Source organism: Ambystoma mexicanum, chromosome 13, assembly GCF_040938575.1.
Source record: "Ambystoma mexicanum isolate Mex_15411 chromosome 13, UKY_AmexF1_1, whole genome shotgun sequence".
NCBI lineage: Eukaryota > Metazoa > Chordata > Amphibia > Caudata > Ambystomatidae > Ambystoma > Ambystoma mexicanum.
The window spans coordinates 499,983,055-500,002,421 of NC_090938.1; the positions used below are offsets into that span (position 1 = coordinate 499,983,055).

The 19,367-nt window shown below is 48.3% G+C and overlaps 1 protein-coding gene across 3 annotated transcripts in view; it reads left to right on the top strand.

Annotated features, from left to right (window-relative positions):
* The window catches only part of LOC138521376 (ADP-ribosylation factor 1-like), a 234,865-nt gene extending 216,162 nt beyond the window's left edge, over positions 1 to 18,703 (top strand). For all 3 annotated transcript variants that reach the window (XM_069634166.1, XM_069634164.1, XM_069634165.1), the window contains 2 exons: positions 16,119 to 16,243; positions 17,597 to 18,703. In XM_069634166.1, the coding sequence (XP_069490267.1) occupies positions 16,119 to 16,243; positions 17,597 to 17,758 (287 nt within the window). In that variant the 3' untranslated portion in view covers positions 17,759 to 18,703. The remainder of the gene's footprint in view (positions 1 to 16,118; positions 16,244 to 17,596) is intronic.
* Positions 18,704 to 19,367: the final 664 nt, after the last annotated feature.

The window sequence follows — 19,367 nt, forward strand, 5'->3', positions numbered from 1 at the left end:
GGGAATAACACATCGTCCGATGTGTAATCACTGCTATTGCTGTAATACGCATTTTGTTTATCAAAAAATGTTCCCATCCCTCCCTCTAGCTCCCCCATTCTGGTTATTCCCATGTTGTTGATTACTCTGGCCCTGACTCTGGTTGGTAGTGTTCTGATGCTGAGCTTGGTTCTGACCTCCTTGGTTACTTTGGTGCTGCTGCATATTATTTCTATTCGGTCAATTTGCTCCTGGGTGCCCCCCCGGTGCGGTCTTCTCTGACCACCCCAGTTCTATTTTTCAAATGTGGGCATTGCGCTCTCCAGTGCCCTTTCTCTTTGAGTATGCACACTGATTCTGCCCCAACGGTCCTCCATGCATATTTAAATTACTCTACCTTGTGCGTTCCCCCTCCCTCTGTTGTGTCCCGCTACTTGCTGAAGTAGCACTCTCGTCTTCAAATTTACTCTATCTTTTGCCTCTTTTTCTTGATCTGCATTTACCCTGTTCTCATAATATTGTGCCATATGTAATACTTTGCCCAGCGTTTTTGCTTGCCACGCACTTTCGGATGTCATTATCAAATTTTGAATTGGAAGAGTTAACCCGTTCACATACTTATCAACAAATAATTTTTCCCCCGCTTCTGAACCGACATCCTGCCCACTGAAGTCTGTGAATACTTCCTCAAACCTATTAAAATAGTCTGTAGCTAGCTCATCCTTGCCTTGCACACATGCAGTCAACTTATCCCATTGGATTCTTTTCTCTGGAACAATCTCTTTTAATCTTTGTATAATGTGTCCGGGTAATGCTACCATGTTCGCCCCTGGCTTCCCTCCAACCTCTTTATCCCTGTCTTCTTTTACTAAATCCGCCCAGGTGGCGCCATAGGCCGTTATAGCATCCACTTTTCTTATCTGCTTCCATATGTCTGCTGACAGGATCACTGGGAATATTAAATCTATGTCACCCATGATAAGCACGGATGATTGCAGACAGGATTCTACTTTGTAAAATCCTGCGGGATTCTTTCTTATATCAGGAATCGTCTGTTTTATGTTATTCACTTCCTGCCTGGAAAAGGGGACATGTACATATTGGGCAGTATAATGTGCTGGCGTCACCTGCGCCGCTACAGTGCCTGCTGCAGGAATTTCTACTTTGGGCACATAGGTAGGTGGGACCTTCCCTCATTGGAAATGTCACACACTGTTCCTCCCCCTTCCCTCATATGCAGTAATATCCCCAAGTCAAGCGACAAGGCTGTTTCCCCTGTCCCTCGTTCTAGTGCCCTCTTATATATCGCCATTATTTCGGGGGGGCTGACCTTCTTGTCCTTTATATCTTTGTCTATTAAATGTTCAGCCATCGCCTGCAGTGCTTTTCTTTTCATGGGCATGGTATATTCATCGAACATGTCGTGTATTTCCATTGCAGGAGTACTACGATCCAACATCCATCTTAGCGCCTCTCGTACACATACTTTTAGTTTATTGCCTATCTTTATTGAGGATGACGAATGTCGCCGCTGTATGTAAGGTGATGTCACATTCTTCCTATCCCTCCTGATATCCCTACTCCCTTACCCAGGTGTGGTAAACATTTCCGCATATTCATTATCAAGTTAATTTTTAAGCTCAAAGTCCATATACATGTTCCCTTACTACTTCATCTCTTTCTCTACAACGTGCTAATGCGTTTAAATCTAACAATCGTGGCGGTAATTTCCCAATTAACTGTTTCCATCTTCTCACTAAATATTCACCCATGCATTCCAACACTACCTGTCTTTCATTGCTTCTTCGGAAGTCATACATCGAGTCCAATGCTGCCATCCCATCGTTCCCATCTATATACATCTCTACCTGAACTTGCAATTCCCGCTTCCTCTCCTTGCTGATCGCACTGCGGGTCACTCTTGTGCATCCACTTTGTACAGTCCCATCTCTCGCCTCCGTAGTTTCAAGTTCAACCGTAGGTGGGACGGACAGGACTGTCTATTTCTAGGGCGGGCGGTGCGGATGGGATAACGGGAACGGGAAGTGAGTGTTGTGGTACTGGCTGGCTAATGGGAGGTGCTATGTGCGCAGTCTGTGGCTGTGCTAGGATTCAAACAATTGGGAGGGGCGTGGGGGTTTGGGCAACAGGAGGGGGCTGAACAGTGATTCCTGCGGCGTTTGTTTTACTTTCTGGCCTTGGACCCCGCTTTGTATCGTTCAACATTTTTTCGATTAAATCATCTGCTATATGCAATTCTCGTTGTGGGTATATTCTTTCTATGTTCAACTGTTCGCGTCTACCTGTCCTTCTCAGACTCAGTCCACTCCTCCTCCTCCTTTTCTTCCGCTTTCTCAGTTTTTGATTTATGCCTGCGCGCATGTTTCTTTCTACTTTTCCAACGAAGCATAGCTTCCCTTCTCCAGTCCCTAAGGATATCGAATGCTGCGGGACGTGCTTTCTTATCAACACCTTCTCCAAGTTATCTATTATCTCAATATCAAAACTCCCATTAATCGGCCACTGAACATCTTCTTGGTTTCTGGTTTGCTTAAGCAAAATCTCACAGAACATTATCGCATCCACACCATGCTTTACCTACATCTCGTACGCCGGCGTTCCCCCAGTTGGCGCAACTTGGCCATCTTCCAAAGATTGTCTACCGCAGCAGAAAAACCCCACTAGGGTGGAAAATACCTCAGGCATGTTTTAACCTTACCCTCGGCTAATCAACCTTACACTGGGCGTTTGATTTTGCAAAGTCAACTCTCAACCAATATCAGGGCTATTTCGAATCGGGGTACGACTCAACTTATAAGTCAATTTGTCTTCCAAGACACAATTTGTCCGTATACTGACGCAACCAATGACGTTGTGTCTGCGTCTCTTGGCTCAGCCTCGTTTCGGGACCCTTGCCTCCTTGTTCTCTGGCCGGGTACGTCGATCAGGGATCAGATGTGTGCAGATCTGCATAGGAGTCTCATCACTTACACAGGGGCGCCCCGAACACCTCTTGATCCCGGCTCGATCGTCCCGTCCTCGCCATTCTCTCCGCCTTGCTTATCTCACAATGTACACGATGGAACAAGTGGGGGAGGCTCCATATTCGGGTGCCATCTTGAAGGGGCCCCTAGGGGACCCTCGCGTAGTGGAAACAAGGCAAATCACCACACACGAACTGACACGTCAGACACAAGGTTGTATTCCCCAAAAGCTAGGGTTTATTGCAAAGCAAAAAGTCGCAGTTGGCCAACTCTGTCTCACGCCCTGCGACGTGTGTCTCCAGACCTCAAGGGACGCAAGAGAGCAAATAACATACATCAGTTACATATATACAAAATGGACATCCTGCAATCAGTCACGACTTGTTCATTACGTCCATTGTATAGTTTCTCTGAACTAGGTCTGATGATTGACAATTTCGACGAATATGACACCTTCAAACATCTATTTTAGCAACAATATGCAACATTGCGAGTCTAGAGACATATTTCTTTGTTGAACAGAACACAGTGCTTCTGTTCTTTCAGGCAAGCTGCGTACGGGGGAAGAGTCGCATTCCAGGCCCTGCTATTTCATATTTGCTATTCGTGTCCTGGGAGTCAGCTCGTTTTGCTGGGCTTAGGAAAGGGGGGGGCCATAAGAAAAGCATAATTCAAGCCTTTAGCTGTTTCTTGCTAGCATTTCTACCATATTAACGAGAGTGGCTGGCACCAGTGAAATGATTAAATGCTGTGTTGCACTCCTCCAAGGCTATATGCGGGAGGGGATTGGGCATTCCTCTCTGAGGCTGCCTACGTTATGTTTCAACGAATAACTTGCGGCCTTGCTCTTTTACTTTGATCAATAAAGTAATCAGTGAAGCAGAATAAGCTTTCGGCTAAGCAGTTTTGAACAAAAAGCAATGAGCAAACGTTAGTGAACAAAATGGCGATTCTAGCTACATCAAAATGGCCGCACATGGGTCAAATTTATGAGTCTGTATTTCTGACGTTTAGTGCATGAGACGGTTGGTCGTCGGCCAATATGATACATTGCCATTGGTTGTGAGAGGTATCTATTTTTCTAGACTGACACACCTTCCATTTGATGGCAAAACACTGTTCGATCCATCCACAGATTGGGTTCTCCAGAAATGCAAGGCCAGTGTCACAGCAGCGAAGACCCTTGGCTCAATTCCAGTGAAGCAACCATATCTCCAATATTTTAAGTCATTTAAAGCACTTCCTCAAGGAAACAGTGGTTCTGCCACCTCTGCCAAGTCTTATTACTCTTCTAAAAAAAAAGCTATAGATCTAAGTCGAGATCTTCCCCTTCCTCAAATTCTGCTCAAGAGCAAAAGAAGTCTATTTGACTTCCTTCCGGGTATGTACATAGCTTCCGCTACTACTATCAAGGAGTATAAATTCCCGGTAGCAGGAATGCTTTCCAACTTCCTCCCCTTTTGGAAAACCATTACGCAAGAGGAATGGTTACTGAATATTATTCAGCATGGTTAACATCTCGCCCTTCTGGCTTTTCCACATTCCTCTCCTCCAAAGCTCCAAAAATCATCCCCCGGAGCTCCTGAAAGAGATCCAAAAACTCCTTTTCTTAGGAGCGATAGTTGGTTACTTGAGAGGAAGTGGGTCAGGGACTTTACTCTAGTTACTTTCTGATTCCAAAGAAATCAGGCGGGATCCGTCCAATTGTGGACCTTTCAGACCTCAACCAATTTCAGTCGATCGAAAAGTTCCACATGGTGACCATTCCTCAGATTCTGGCTTCTCTGCATCTGCAGAACTACAGGGTGCTTATTTTCACATCCCCCATCTACTAAATCACTGTCATTTTCTGAGATTCACAATAGGAAGGTCTCATTACCAGTTCTAAATTCTGCTCCCAGTGTTTTCACAAAAGTTCTGGGGTCAGTGGCAGCCTACCTTTGGTTAAGGTCAGTCAATCTATACCCTTACCTTGACTGGCTTCTCCAGAGGAATTGCTTCAGAAGATGCAATTAACATGCCATCCTCTTTTCAACCTGGGGTTCTCTATAAATGCGACAAAATCCCAACTCTTTCCTTCGCAAAGGATCCAATTGCTAGGAGCAGTCCTAGATACTACTCTACTCAAAGCCTTTCCACCACTGGAAAGGGTGGAAACCATTCAACACACCATGAAGTTAAATACCCAACACACACTTGACAGCTTGGTGGTTTCAAAAGCTCTTGGGTGTTATGGCCTTTTGCATAAACCTAGTTCCCTTTGCAAGGCTCCATATGAGAACGGTCCAGTGGCATCTTGCTTGCAACTGGAACCAGCTTTTGGATTCCCAGGAAATTAAAATTCAAGTCCCAAATAAAGTTCAAGACTTGGTACTCCAGTGGAACTCCCCAGAGAACCCGTTAATCTGGTTTCCTTTTGAACCTCCTCCTCAACAAATGGTCATAACAGACTCTTCAGAGTCGGTTGTCTAACAGCTCAGTCTTTGGTCCTCTCGGGCGACGACGAGGGTTAGGGAGGGGGAGAAGACCACCTAAATGTCCCCCACTAAGCGCCATATTTTTCGCTCTGAAATCTTTTCTTCCCTTTCGTCACAGAAAGGTGGTGAGAATCCTAACAGACAATACCAATGCAGTGTTTTATATCAACAAACAGCGGGGTACTCACTCCCTTCCCCTGTGTCTCCTAGCAGAGAAGATTTGATATTGGGGCCATTCAAAATCACATTTTCTTGTTGGCGTCCCATCTAGCGGGAAAACAGAACATCCTCGCAGACAAACTAAGCAGGTTAGTCTGCTCTGCATTAGTGGGAGTTAAAACCATCAATAGCAAACATGATCTTTCAAATGTAGGGCCATCCATAAGTAGACCTCTTTGCTAACCAGCACAACTCTCTATGCCCTCAGTTTACATCAAGGCAAGGTCAGGGTCCTCAATCCTTGGGAGACTATCTGTCTGGATTGGTCAAACCTAACACTATGCGTTCCCACCTCTCCCATTAATACACAAAGTATTACTCAAATAAAACCTTTCTCAATCTAACAATGATTCGAATAGCCCTGTTTCTGGCCTCTCCAGATCTAGTTTGCAGACATTCTACAGTTAGCAGAGACTTCCCTATTAAATCTTGCATCATCAACTGATATTTGACTCAACAGAAAGGGCATGGCCTTCATCCCTCTCCTCGTTTGCTGAACTTGGAAGTTTTGGTTCCAGAAAAACTACCCTTCTCCCATTTACATTTGTCAGAACAGAATATAACCATGTCAGCTTCTAGGAAAGCTTCTAAGAAAAAATATCATAGCAAATGATTACGGTTCTGTCACTGGGCCTTGGACCAAGACCTTAATCCGCTTAATGTGTCTACTGATAATGTCATGTCCTTCATGTCTGATCTAGTTTCCACTGGTGTAAAAGTTCAGCCATTGGGGCTTACCTGAATAGAGAACATAAGTCTTTCTCTTTCCAACGAAGCCATTAAGGCACTTCGAGGGTCTTCTAAGGTTACATCCCCCTATTAGTGAACTGCCACCTCATTGGGATCTCAACGGGGTCTTATAAGCCCTAATGCAAAAACCATTTGAGCATATGGCCTCATGTGAATTAGAACTTCTAACCTGGAAAGCGCAATTCTTAGTAGCCACTACTTCGGCTAGGATGATTGTAGAGCTCCATGCTCTCCTCCAAAAAACCCTATATAGTTTTCCAGAAGGACAAAGTTGTCCCACATATGGTCCCCTCCTTTCTACCGAAGGTGGTTTCTGTCTTTCATTTAAACCAGGAATTATGTCTTTCTTCCTAGACTGTATGCTTCTACGGCCGAAGAAACATTACATAACCTAGATGTTTTAAAAACTTCAAAGATTTATCTAGACCAAACCGTTTAGAAAAGCAGACCAGCTCTTCCATACTTACAGGGGTCCTTATCTAGGCAATAAGGCAGCTAAAGATACAATCGCCAGATAGGTTGTCTCCTATATCTCCAAGCCTTATGACCTGAAAGGGCTTGCACCTCTGCAGATACTTTCGGGCTCATTCTACTAGAGCCAAAGCAGCATCTGTAGCCTTTACCAGGCATGTTCCCACTGTAGACCTTTTGTAAAGCAGCTACCTGGACTACCCCGGCTGACTTTTGCAAGCACTATGCTATGGATACATCTTCTAGAAATGATGCAAAAATAGGCCAAGAGATGCTCTGCAACTTGTTTGCCTGAATCCCGTACATGCTGTCTCCTCCTCCCTTACTTTTCTAAAGCTTTTTAGTTTCGTCCCAACCAGTTGGTAAGGAGACCGAGCCAGGATGACCGAGAAATTAAAAATTACCTTCATGGTGATTCAGGTTCTCTTAGTCCAGGCTCTCACTCCTTCACAACAGCCATCCCCTACAGTATGCATATACTTAATTCTACCGCCATCGGCGGAACCACAGGAACTGGGTTTGGAACATTGGTGACGTAGGGGGTAAGGTGTGGGCCCGGCATGCGTAGGGACGGATGCGCGACTTAGGCCCTACCACTTTAAAAATGTCTTAAAGTGACAGCTATCTTTTGCAGCCAGCTTTAAAGGGAGAGCCTGGACTAAGAGACCCTGAATCACCATGAAATTCATGTTTCCTCTCCTATGTGGGGAAGGGATAATTTCTGATTTGGTAATGGTCATCTTTAACCCCGCTACTGTCCCAAACCTTGCCAATTACTGCTGCATGAAGGGATAGGAAAGGATTCGAGATTAGAAGCAACTTATCTGCGTAAGCAATTATTCTCCAGCATGGGGTCTGGCATGGATTCACATGCTCGTGAATATTCCCCGTCATCAGGCTGGGAATCCTTGGTAAAGAAAATCAGTTTGTTTCGTTTCTGAACTGTCCTTCCACTAGTAACCAATCACTGTCCCCTGGCTCATACTGCCCCCAGCCAAGGACTGCCCTCTACCTAAGCCCCTCCTCTGGCAGCCATCTTCAAATTTTTTTCACACATTCAAGTGTTGAGAGTCCTCGTGCTGTAGCTCTCGAGCTTTTACTGCGTTTTGCGTTTTTTCAAAGAGTTTACTCTTATATGTTCGGCCAATCGAGCCTCAAGCTCCACCGACTTTACTTCTGATCAACGGGGACCCGTTATCAGAGTTTTCTACGCCCCTCAAGGGCATCTTTTCATCGTGTTTTCCCCTTCTCTGGGGATTCCAGAAGATCTTTGAGGCCTACCCCGCATGGACATGGCCATGGACAAGGGAAGCATGACACCTGTTGATTCCAAGCTGGTCAGGAGCTGCCCTGGATGCGGGCTTCAGAACGTCTTTAGGGAGGATGAGCGCTCTCTGTGCCTCTACTGCCTTCACAACGACAAATCGCACGTGGAGAAGGACTGTTCGTTTTGTAAGAACATGTCCGAGCAGACAATGAAGGATTGTCTTATTCGACTCGCCAACTGGCTGGAGGGCAAGAGCCCAGCAACGGGTGAGAAGATTAAATCCAAGTGGTCTTTTGAGGACGCTCTGGCGACGGGGGCCCAACAGAAGGCAAAGCACTGCGAGTCCGTGGGCACCGGGAGCCCCGATCGGTCGGGCTCCTCGTCTGCCAGGCAGGGCGCACTATCACCGATGCCATCAACCACAAGCCAACGCTCTGGCTCGGTGAAGAGGAAGTCAGAGAACCCTGGTAAGCTTTGTGAGAAGACAAGGTCGATCCCGACGGAGACAGCTGAGGGGGAGCGAGGCGGTGGCCCCCCCACACCCCTCCAGGTGAAGGCCTCGGGCATGCCCAAGGTTGTGAAGGCCCTGATTCACCCGGCTAAGGCCTCGATGGGGGGAGTCGTGGTGGCCCTGGCGAAACCTACGGTGGCTTCCCCAGTGGAGGCGACTTCAGGGGCTAGTTTCCCTACCACCCAGGAGGGAATCATCTTTTCTGTCTATCGAAAAGACCCCCGTGAGACCCCAGCAGGAGAAAGAGGGGGGGCCACGGTAGCCATAACGAACAAGGATACCACCTCTGAGGATGAGTTGGCGAGCGTCCAAAGGATCCTGGACAAGAGGTTTGAGGAATCCAAGGCCCATGTGAAGGATCCCGACGAGGAGAGCAATGGGCGGGGCAGACAAGGAAGACCCCATGCCCCAACCGTCGGTCCCGTTGCAGCCAGTACCTGTGCCACAGGACAATTCAGGAGCTATCTTGATAGCTATACAGTCCCTGTGCGCGGAGATGAGAAGGATGCCCTTACCCCCCCCCCACGACGACCCAGCGGGGCCTGGTCCGTCGGGGAGCCCACCTAACAAGCTGAGACGAGTCCATCCTCCTACCCCCTTCAGCCTTCACCCCCATACCCTCCTCTGAGGGATGAGACGGGAACAGAGACGGCAATGATGATGGAATGGACCTCCCCTCACCCCACCTCCTCGGGCCTCCCCACCCGACGAAATTGGCTCCTTCCACGCCATGATCGCCAGGGCATCTGAGCGCTTCCAACTCTGGCCCGAAGAACAGAAGAAGGAAGGTTTCCTCTACCAACGGCGGGAGGCCAAGAGGAAGACTGTCCTCTCAGTCCCGTTACTGGACGACATCTGGGACGAGGAGCTGGTGCTCCTGAAGAACCCGTCCATGGCATCTGCTAAGAGACCGGTACTCTGCCCCTATGTGAAACAGGATTGAACCGGCCGTGGCATCGGGGCCCCCACCAGAGCACCCCAGTGGGAGGCCGGCTGGCGAGATTCATCAGCATGTGGGAGTCCATCTCCACCAACCGTTGGGTGCTGGATGCCCTGGCCTGCAGGCACACCCTGGAATTTAAAAAGAGATGTCCCTGTATTTCACCCGTGCCAAGGAAGGAAAACCATGTCCCTCAACTGCTGTTGGAGGTACGGGCGATGCTAAGAAAGGGAGCTATCGAACTCGTCCCAAAGAGGCTCCCGAGTGTACTCGCGATACTTCCTCGTCCGGAAGTAGACCGGTGGTTGGCGACCCATCCTGGACCTTTGTCGTCTAAACAAGTACATCAAGTCCCAGAAGTTCTGGATGGTCACCCTCCAGCACGTGCTTGGACAGCTGGAGGAAGGCGACTTCCTATCGTCGCTGGATTTGGAGGATGCCTACTTCCAAATCCCCATTCTCAAAGGACATCGAAAGTTCCTATCAGTTCAAGGCCCTTCCCTTCAGATTGAAGTCGGCGCCCAGGGTGTTCACCAAGTGCCTAGCACCAGTGGTGGCACGGCTGCGCCTGCAGGGGATCCACGTCGACCCCTACCTGGATGATTGGCTCATCCGAGCAAAGTCGAGAGAACTCGCCGTCGATCATACAGCGAAGACCGTCCAACTGCTCACGGTTCTGGGATTCTCTGTCAACTTCGCGAAATCCCACTTGGTACCGTTGCAAGTCGCCCTGTTCCTGGGAGCCAGGCTCGACACAGTGGCGCAATTGGCTTTGCCGTCAGAGGAAAGGACGAAGGCCATCCTGGGCAAGGTACAACGGCTGTTGCCCATAGACGTGGCTACGGTGAGTTCCATCAAGTCCCTATTCGGCATGATGTCCTTGTGCATCTACCTTGTGCGCCAATGAAGGCTGCGGATGCGACCTCTGCAGGAGTTCCTCGGCACCCGTTTGATGCAAGCGGCAGGCAGCTTCGAAGACCGGATCTCACTCAACGAGACTTTCCGCCAAGCGATCCGGTGGTGGGGCACCCGTGCGCCTTCGGTAGCGGGCATGGACTTCCAGACCCCGGCACACCAGGAAACGGTGACGACGGAGACACCTCCCTGGAGGGATGGGGAGCACACACCGGAAATCTCCACGCAAGAGGCCTTTGGCTCCCGGAGGAGAAGTCGTTACACATCAATGTCCTGGAGCTCCGAGCCATGTGCTGGGCCCTCGGGTCGTTCCTTCTGTCCCTCAAGGGCAAGGTGGTAAGGGTCTTCACCGACAACACCACCACGTTCTACATCCGGAAACGGGGGGCACCAGATCCCCAGCCCTATCCAAGTGAGCCTGGTGAGGAGGTAAGATGCTTAATGTTGAGTTTGATGTAATGCTTAATGTTGAGCCTTGCCACCTCCCGTGGTTGTGCATGTGTGTACTGCTATGTATTCTTGTATTCATGAGCATGTGAATCCATGCCAGACCCCATGCTGGAGAAGGAACAAGTTACTTACCTGCAACTGTCGTTCTCCAGCATGGGTCTGGCATGGATTCACATTCGAACTCTTCCTCCTACCCCTCTGCGGCTACCAAATCTGAAGATGGCTGCCAGAGGAGGGGCTTAGGTAGAGGGCAGTCATTGGCTGGGGGCAGTATGACCCAGAGACCAGTGATTGGTTACTAGTAGAAAGACCGTTCAGAAACTAAACTGAAACTAGTTTTCTTTACCGAGGATTCCCAGCCTGACGGGGAATATTCATGAGCATGTGAATCCATGCCAGACCCATGCTGGGGAACAGCTACAGGTAACTTGTTCCTTATGAGACACCACCGAAGTCTATCCCATGAATAGTTTCAGTTGGTCTAATATTGGCAAGAAGTGGTTTCAAATGTAAAGAATATAGAAGCTGAGTCGTCACCCTTGTTTGGTACCACGTTGTAGAGCTATATGGGAAGATAGTTCCTCAATGATAAATAGTCAGGCGCTGGGATGAATATAGCTCACTTGTATCATGACCTCCCACAGGGAAGACTTGAGTGGGAGCAACCCAGAACGGTCCTGGTGAGGTATTGGCGTCCCTGTACCCCTCCAGTGGACAACTGCTTTCAACAAGTAGCAAGGCTACCCAGGTGGTAAACTATAAAGCAGTAACAAAATCCCAGACACTCCCATTATGGGAGGCCTGACCGAGCCAGGGGAGGAGGCTAGCATGTTTTGCTGTGGCTCCGTCGGAAGCAGCCCTCTCTGGGTGCGGCTTGATGGCTGGGACATTTCTCTCTTCCTCTAACCGTCTGTACCGGTGCCCATTTGAAGCAGCGCGCCATGACGTTGGAGTGAGCAGAGTGTCTGAGCAGGCAAGTGTTGGGGTGAGTATTTGAGCAGGCAAACCCTGGAGTCAGCGGAGCTAGTCTCTGGCACGCCTCAGGGGGTGCGGTGGGTGGTGGTGGAGTTGGGAAAGCCTATCCGGCTCAAGAAGGCTGCTACCTTGTGGGGTAGCTTCAGACGTTTTATGAAGCCCGTCTGTAGGCAAGGGCGGTTGCTGAATGCGGTAAGTCACAGCAGGCTAGCCCTGATAAGCCGCCTAGCCCGCACCTTGTGTCCCTGGCTAACAGCAAGTGTAATGTGAAATTGATTTTTATCGATCTACATATTGATTTATTTAACTGCAGTGTAACTGCGACTTGATCTGCTATTGCGCTCCCACGCCATTTGGCGGGTATGTTGTAAAGATTGATTTTTACACATCCTTTTCCTATTCAAAGTATGGTGGCCCTGTAGTGGAGCTTAGTGTTATAACACTAAGTGGGAGCAGGGTGCCACCGACGTGGGTAAATGGAAATCGGGCAGTCTAACCTTTCCAGGAGAATCGCATAACCAACTCCTCGGATGTTCAAACCGATCAAAGAGGTGAACAGCCTGATCACGGAAATAAAATGCCTTCTTTCTGACATAGACGGTCTGCCTTCCTCGATCTCTGCCCTAACCCTAATAACCCTCAAGGACCATGTTCGGCCTGACCAGGATCTCTTCCCCACCCCCCAGTTTTTACATGAAACTGTCCTTCAAGCACCGGATCACCTGTGAATGTGATTTGCCTATACACAACCAAAGGCTTAAAAGGATTGTAACGAGGATTGCCTGGCCCCATTCGAAACGTCCCAAGAATCCAGGCAAACAGGGTGGAGGAATTTTATAATACTCCTACGTCCGTCCCCTTTCCTCCATACTTGTGGGACATTCTGTCCTTCGGGATGGTACCGGAGCACTTCAAAAAACATTTTTAAAAAAGCATAACAAAATTAAATGTTTTTGTCCTTTTATTTTTACTCGTGCCCACCGCGTGTGACCGTAATCCCGCCTTCCTGAACGCCACCCGCGCATTGCACTTCAGTCCTTTTCTCGGAGCGGTCTGGGTCAGACGCACTTGCATCACTGGGAATATGTTTCTTTTTGTTCGTTTGTCCTTCAATCCTGCTCCGGTTCCATTATAATCTTTCCTGTCTATGCTGGAGCATCTGGGATTCGTGTCCTGTTCAACTTGTGAACGTCGTTCACAAGGGCGGATCCCCAATCTTTGTCTGGAGTGCTTGGGCCCGGAACACAGTTGGGATTTTTGCTTCTCCTGCGACTCCCACTCCGTCCGGGCACTCCAGCGTCGACTTGTCAGGTGGGAAGAGGTCTTTTCAACGTGTTCCTCTACCGCACTTACAGCTCTTCATTGAAGAAAAAAGGAAATGACCGGTAAGTTTGTTCCTGTTCAGGGCACCGCGGCCAGGGGACTCCTTCCCAGGGTCTTCTAGGTCCGGGAGGTGCTCAAGTGGCTCTATTACCAGGGATCTCCTTGAGGAGTCCCGCAAAGGATCTAACAGGTGATCTGCGGTTTCCTCCAAGGTCCCCCTGCAAGTGGGCTGCCAAAACCAGATCTTCTGAGGTTTCCCTTTCGGGGGCTAAAGTTAGTCCCAGTACTTCTGGGGCTGTTACCGCGGTCAGCTCCAAGGTTTCCACATCTGAATTAACTGTACCGAGTCTCGGCTCGACGTCCCTCTCAAGGTGACTAAACGTACCGGGGTAACTCCCGATGTTCCCCTTCTCCAGCATGGGGTCTGGCATGGATTCACATGCTCATGAATATTCCCCGTCAGGCTGGGAATCCTCGGTAAAGAAAAAGATCAGTTTTGTTTCTGAACTCTCTTTCTACTAATAACCAATCACTGGTCTGAGTCATACTGCCCTCTACCTAAGCCCCTCCTCTGGCAGCCAGCTTCAGATTTTTAACGCACGTTCAAGTGTTGGGAGTCCTCGTGCTGTAGCTCTCGAGCTTTAACTGCGTATGGCGTTTTTTCAACGAGTTTACTCTTATTTTTTCGGTCAATTCAAACCTCAAGATCCACCGATAAACGGGGACCCGTTTTGGAATTTTCTACGCCCCTCAAGGGTGGATTTTTGTCGAGTTCAACTTCTTGGAGGATTCAGGAAGACCTTTGAGGCCTAGCCAGATTGAACATTGCCCAGGACAAGGGAGATTCGACACCTACTGGAAAGCTATTTAGGAACTGCCCAGGATGTGGACTGCAGAAAGTCTTTGGACGAGCACTCCCGGTGCCTCTACTGCCTACACGCCGACAAGTCGCACGTGGAGCACTGCGTTATGTAAGAACATGTCCGTCCGGACAATGAAGGACCGTCGTATTCGGCTCACCAACTGGCTGGAGGGGGAGAGCCCAGCAGCAGGTGAGAAGTTGTCAGAGTTGTCGTCTAAGACCTTTGAGGGTGGTCGGGCGACAGGGGCCCAACAAAAGGCAAAGCACCGTGAGCGCCGTTGGTTCGGGCTCCTCGGCTGCCAGGCAGGGCGTGATGTCACTGACTCCATCATCCACGAGCCAATGCTCTGGCTCGGGGAAAAGGAAGTCGGAGAACCCGGGTAAGCTTCAGGAGAAGACCTGGTCGATCCAGACAGGAGAAAGCCAAGGGGCGGGGGGGGGTGTGAGGCGGTGACCCTCCCCCTAAGGTGAAGGCATCAGATGCGCCCAACGTCGTGAAGGCCCTGATTCACCCGGTGAAGGCCTCGATTGAAGGAGTCGTGGCGGCCCTTGCGAAGCCTGTGGAGGCTACCCCAGTGAAGACTACTTCTGGGCCCAGATTCCCTGCCACCCCGGAGGGAGTCTTCTTTCCAGCCTATCGAGAAGACCCCTGTGAAACCCCGGGACGAGAAAGAGGGGTTGGGGGGGGGGGGGCACAGTAGCCATAACAGATACAGATACCACATCCGAGGATGAGCTGGCGTCAGAAAGATCCTGGACAAGAAGTTTGAGGAAGTCTGGTCCTACGTGAGGGATCCCTACGAGGCGGATGTAGAGAGCAACAGTGGGGCCGACGAGGAGCAGCGGGCCGCGGAGGAAACTGAGGACCCCGCACCTCAGCCGTCGCAACCAATGCCTACGCCATAGGACAATTCAGGAGCAATCCTGATGGCTTTGCAGACCCTGTGTACGGAGATCAGGACAAGGTTGCCCTTGCCCCCAGCGGACAATCCAGTGGCGCCTGGACCGTCGGAGAGCCCACCTAACAAGCAGAGGTTAATCCATCCTCCCCCTCCCTTCCATCCTTCACCTCCATTCCCCCCCCCCCCAGGGATGAGACTGGAATGGAAACGCCTGGGACGGATGACGGTGGTGACGACGGGACGGATCTCCCATCACCCCCTGCCCAGGACATATACCCCTGCCCCACGACGAAATTGGATCCGTTCACGCCATGATCGCCAGGGCATCGGAGCTGTTCCAGCGATGCCCCGAACAGCAGGAGGAGGGTTTCCTCTCCCAATGATGGGAGGCCAAGAGGAAGACCATCATCTCAGTCCCATTACTGAACGACCTCTGTGACTAAGGACTGTCACTGCTGAAGAACCCATCCATGGCTCCTGTGAAGAGGGACCGGTACGAGAAGAAGTACCGGGTCCCAGACCACGCCCCTATGTGCCTTAGAGTCCATAGACCCCTTTCCGCCTTATGCCCGCCCGCCGTCCCCTCTAAAAAGTATCCTGTTGCTTAAATGGTCTGACCTGATGATAAAAAGGACTGAAGAGCGATGCGCGTGGCGGAGCCCAGGTGGACGGGTTTACGGCCACGTGCATTGGCCCCGCCTAAAAATAAACATTTTTTATGCTTTTTTTTTTTTTTTTTCCAAAAATGTTCCGCTCCTGTCCCAAAGGGCAGAATGTCCCACAAGTATGGATGAAAGGGGAACTATGGACTAGGAGTAAGGTAGCCACTACAGTGAGTAACTTCTGCTCCGCTCGTGAGAGTTTAGCCTTGCCAGCTGTCTGACATTTTCCATCAGTAGGTTGAGAGAGGATAAGCTTTTCTAATTGTGGGAGGATTTTTCTAATCATATGAAGAAAGAGCCATAGAAAACCTTCCTGCACATGGGCTTCCTTTGAGTTTGGTATTGATCGTGCTTTACTTGTACTGTTTGAAACTCTGAAATTATGCGGTAGCAAGGGCTGACTAAATACTTATCGATCCTTGTCTCCACAGGCTTGATATTCGTTGTTGACAGTAATGACAGAGAGAGGGTAAACGAAGCTAGGGAAGAGTTGACGCGAATGCTAGCAGAAGATGAACTCCGAGACGCTGTCTTACTAGTATTTGCAAACAAACAGGTGAGTTGTGTACGTTCCTCTCTGGCTAGTCCATAGAGGTGAACTGGTTTTGTGATCGACTAGTGTACATAAATGATCCGTTTGTCACTGTATGGTTCTGACCACTACGTTGTGGTGTATCCACCCATTGTAAAACTGGGTGGAATGTTGACATTTGAGCACAAGCTAGTTATTTGTGCAGTTAAACATGCAGGTTTAATTCTCGTATGGCCCTTTGGTATTATTAAATGTCGGAACACTGTTAATGTATTTGTAATGGTTTAGATGCATTTAATGACATTTTTTACCAGCCTGACGTTAGTTTATTTTTGCAGATTATAGCTCCAAAAAGCGCAATACATATTTATTTTTTATATACAATGTGTCCCAAACTGTGCCGGCAAGAGGATTGAAAAAGGAATGATAGCCAAGCATGCAAAAGTGACACTGCCCGTTTTAAAAGGGAACTCGATCTCATAAATTCCTCCTAACATTTGATGCATGATTACAGATGGGATGTACTCGGGATTCTTTAGTTGATTTGCAGTGCCCATGATGAGAAGTACAAGTATTTCCTTTTCCCCTCTAGCTCTCTCTGTTGCATCCCCTGTGTTGAAAGTTTGACTGGTGGCCCTGCATGTCGCAGTGCATTTATTGTCACATAGTGTGGCCAGCTCTTGCAGCAGTGCAAGGGAACACTTACAAAGTTCACACCCCATGCTCGTTATTGTCCTCTTTAGCAAGATACACTTCAATACAGAGGCCACCAGATGGACACCGAAGGGCAGTAACTCTTGGTCATAGCCCACCTTTAAGCCTAGAATATAGGGTGTTTGTTTTAACACATTATGGATCTTCTACTTTGCTGGAAAAGGTATGTCGGTTGATAGTTGTTACTCTAAAGCTTAATGTGTGATAGCCCCTGGGTTTTCAGGTCCACCCGTTAATTGAGGGTGATGAAGAAATATGAAATGAACAACCACCATCTTGAAGTAGAAATTGATCATCCGCTTTTGCAAAGGAGCCCCTTGCACAATTGGTTGCAGGGGAAAAGGTTACCTTTACTAAGTTTGAGCTGTTCATTGCCGTTTAGTTCTGGCCTAAATTGTAAGATGTCTGCCTATAGGAGTCGCTAGTTACTGGTGTCCGGCTTTAGGATTTAATATCTGTGAAAGCCCAATTGTGTGGAAAGCTACTGAGTATTTAGCTACCCTTGTAACCTTTTAGGACAGAGTTGGGCAAGTCTTTACGTAAAGCACACTTCATTTTAATATTCTGTTTTCTTGTTGGCAGTTAGTGCAGGTGTTTTTCAGAATATTAGTGATAAGGGCATTATGTTTTTCTTTAGTAAACTTAATTTTCTGTACCTTTTAGGACCTTCCCAATGCTATGAATGCGGCAGAGATAACCGACAAGTTGGGTCTGCACGGCCTTCGTCACAGAAACTGGTACATCCAATCCACATGTGCGACAAGTGGTGATGGCCTCTACGAGGGATTGGACTGGCTCTCCAACCAGCTGAAAAACCACAAGTGATCCATTCCATCCCCCAATCATCTCGGCAGGAACAGTAGTCCCTGTTCTCTGTCCGCCAGCGTGAGAGCGTGTGTGTCTGTGTTTGGGAGTGGGAGCAGCAATCTCACACAGTGCCTTATACATGCTGTTGGAGCAGTATTAACACTAACATCATTTCTGTAGCTCGTGGTCATATCGTTTCTTTTCAGCGGAGGGCTTGTTGGGGACTTTGTGGGACATTTACATGTGAGTAATTTGCAGGATGGCCAACAGCCATCCAAACCCTGTGTTCCTGAGGCCATCTGCCACTGAAATGCCTACTTGAAGCTTTGCTGGTTTGTCTTCAACTTGTCAGTATGAAACTGATTGACTCAAAAGAAGGGTGCTAAAGCTCTTCCTGTGTGTGTACTTCAAATCACACTCTAGCTGTCTACAGAATCCTGAAATACTAAATTGCGTATCCCTAGTCACTATTTTCTTCATTGCAGTTACCAATTTCTTTCAACAGTTATGCAGTATTTACTTATTGCGAAACACAGGTCTGTCTACGAACCTCCTCTGATCGGGGATCCTGTCTGTAATAGTGCTGCTAAATCTCTGAATAACACGCATCCATTATGTTGGAAATGAGTGCACACGCATGCTTAAACACTTTACCACTTTGCATATACGTTTTCTTTTAGGCATTTTGGTCATCCCCAGGTTGAGAAGAGAGGCTTCTGAGATACCTGCTCCCACTCCTGTTTTGTACAGAATATCCTACAAATCAGTGGGTGTTCACTACTTGGAAGGAATATGTACAGTGATATCTTATTGTCATTTACTAACAATTTAAGTTTATTTCTATCCCAGAGGGCCTATCTGTCTGTTGCAGATTCTCATGGGGTTTGGTGTCTGTGGGATTTTAAGGGGGGAGGGAGAGGATCTGTGCAGTAAATTTAAAAAATAAAATAACTGTGAAAGGTATACTTTGGAAAATTGTTTTTTGCTCGTTATGTGAATAATAGTTCTGTTTTGTTACAGGTAAGCGCATGCTTGAGCTTACACCCACAAACAACCACTGCTATATTTGGGACCACCTCTGTTAGAGGTGGGCCCCACCATCTGCCGATAAGGACCTTCCTTTGTTGGTAAAAGTATACAGCACTGTACTTGCAAATCCAACTAACTGGTTTAAACCTGCATTGCAAAGTCTGGGTTACAGTTATGATAATGAATGCTGTTTGATGCCTGTAGTGTTAACTGTTGCAGGCTTCTTAATTAAAATGCCTACAACTGCTCTGCAATAACACAGTAAGTATTTCCATTGAGGCCCTTTGTACCAGCAGTGATTGGAGGTTGTAGGTAAGGATAGCAAACGAGAAGGACCGTGTTCAGAGAACTCCCTCGAGTCGAACTAGTATATGATCAAACTAGCTGGTTCGTGTTGGTTTCTTTAATCAATGTCCCAAGTGTTTTCTTTCTGCCTGGCACATACCTTTGATTGGAGTGCAGCGTCACTGCTGCAGCTGCTGTCTGAATGTGAGACATCTACAACAATGAGATGAGCACATCTGTTCTATACCTTTTCTCAAGATTGACAAACACATACGGTTCCTGTACGCCAGAACTGTACGTTTAAAATTTTGCT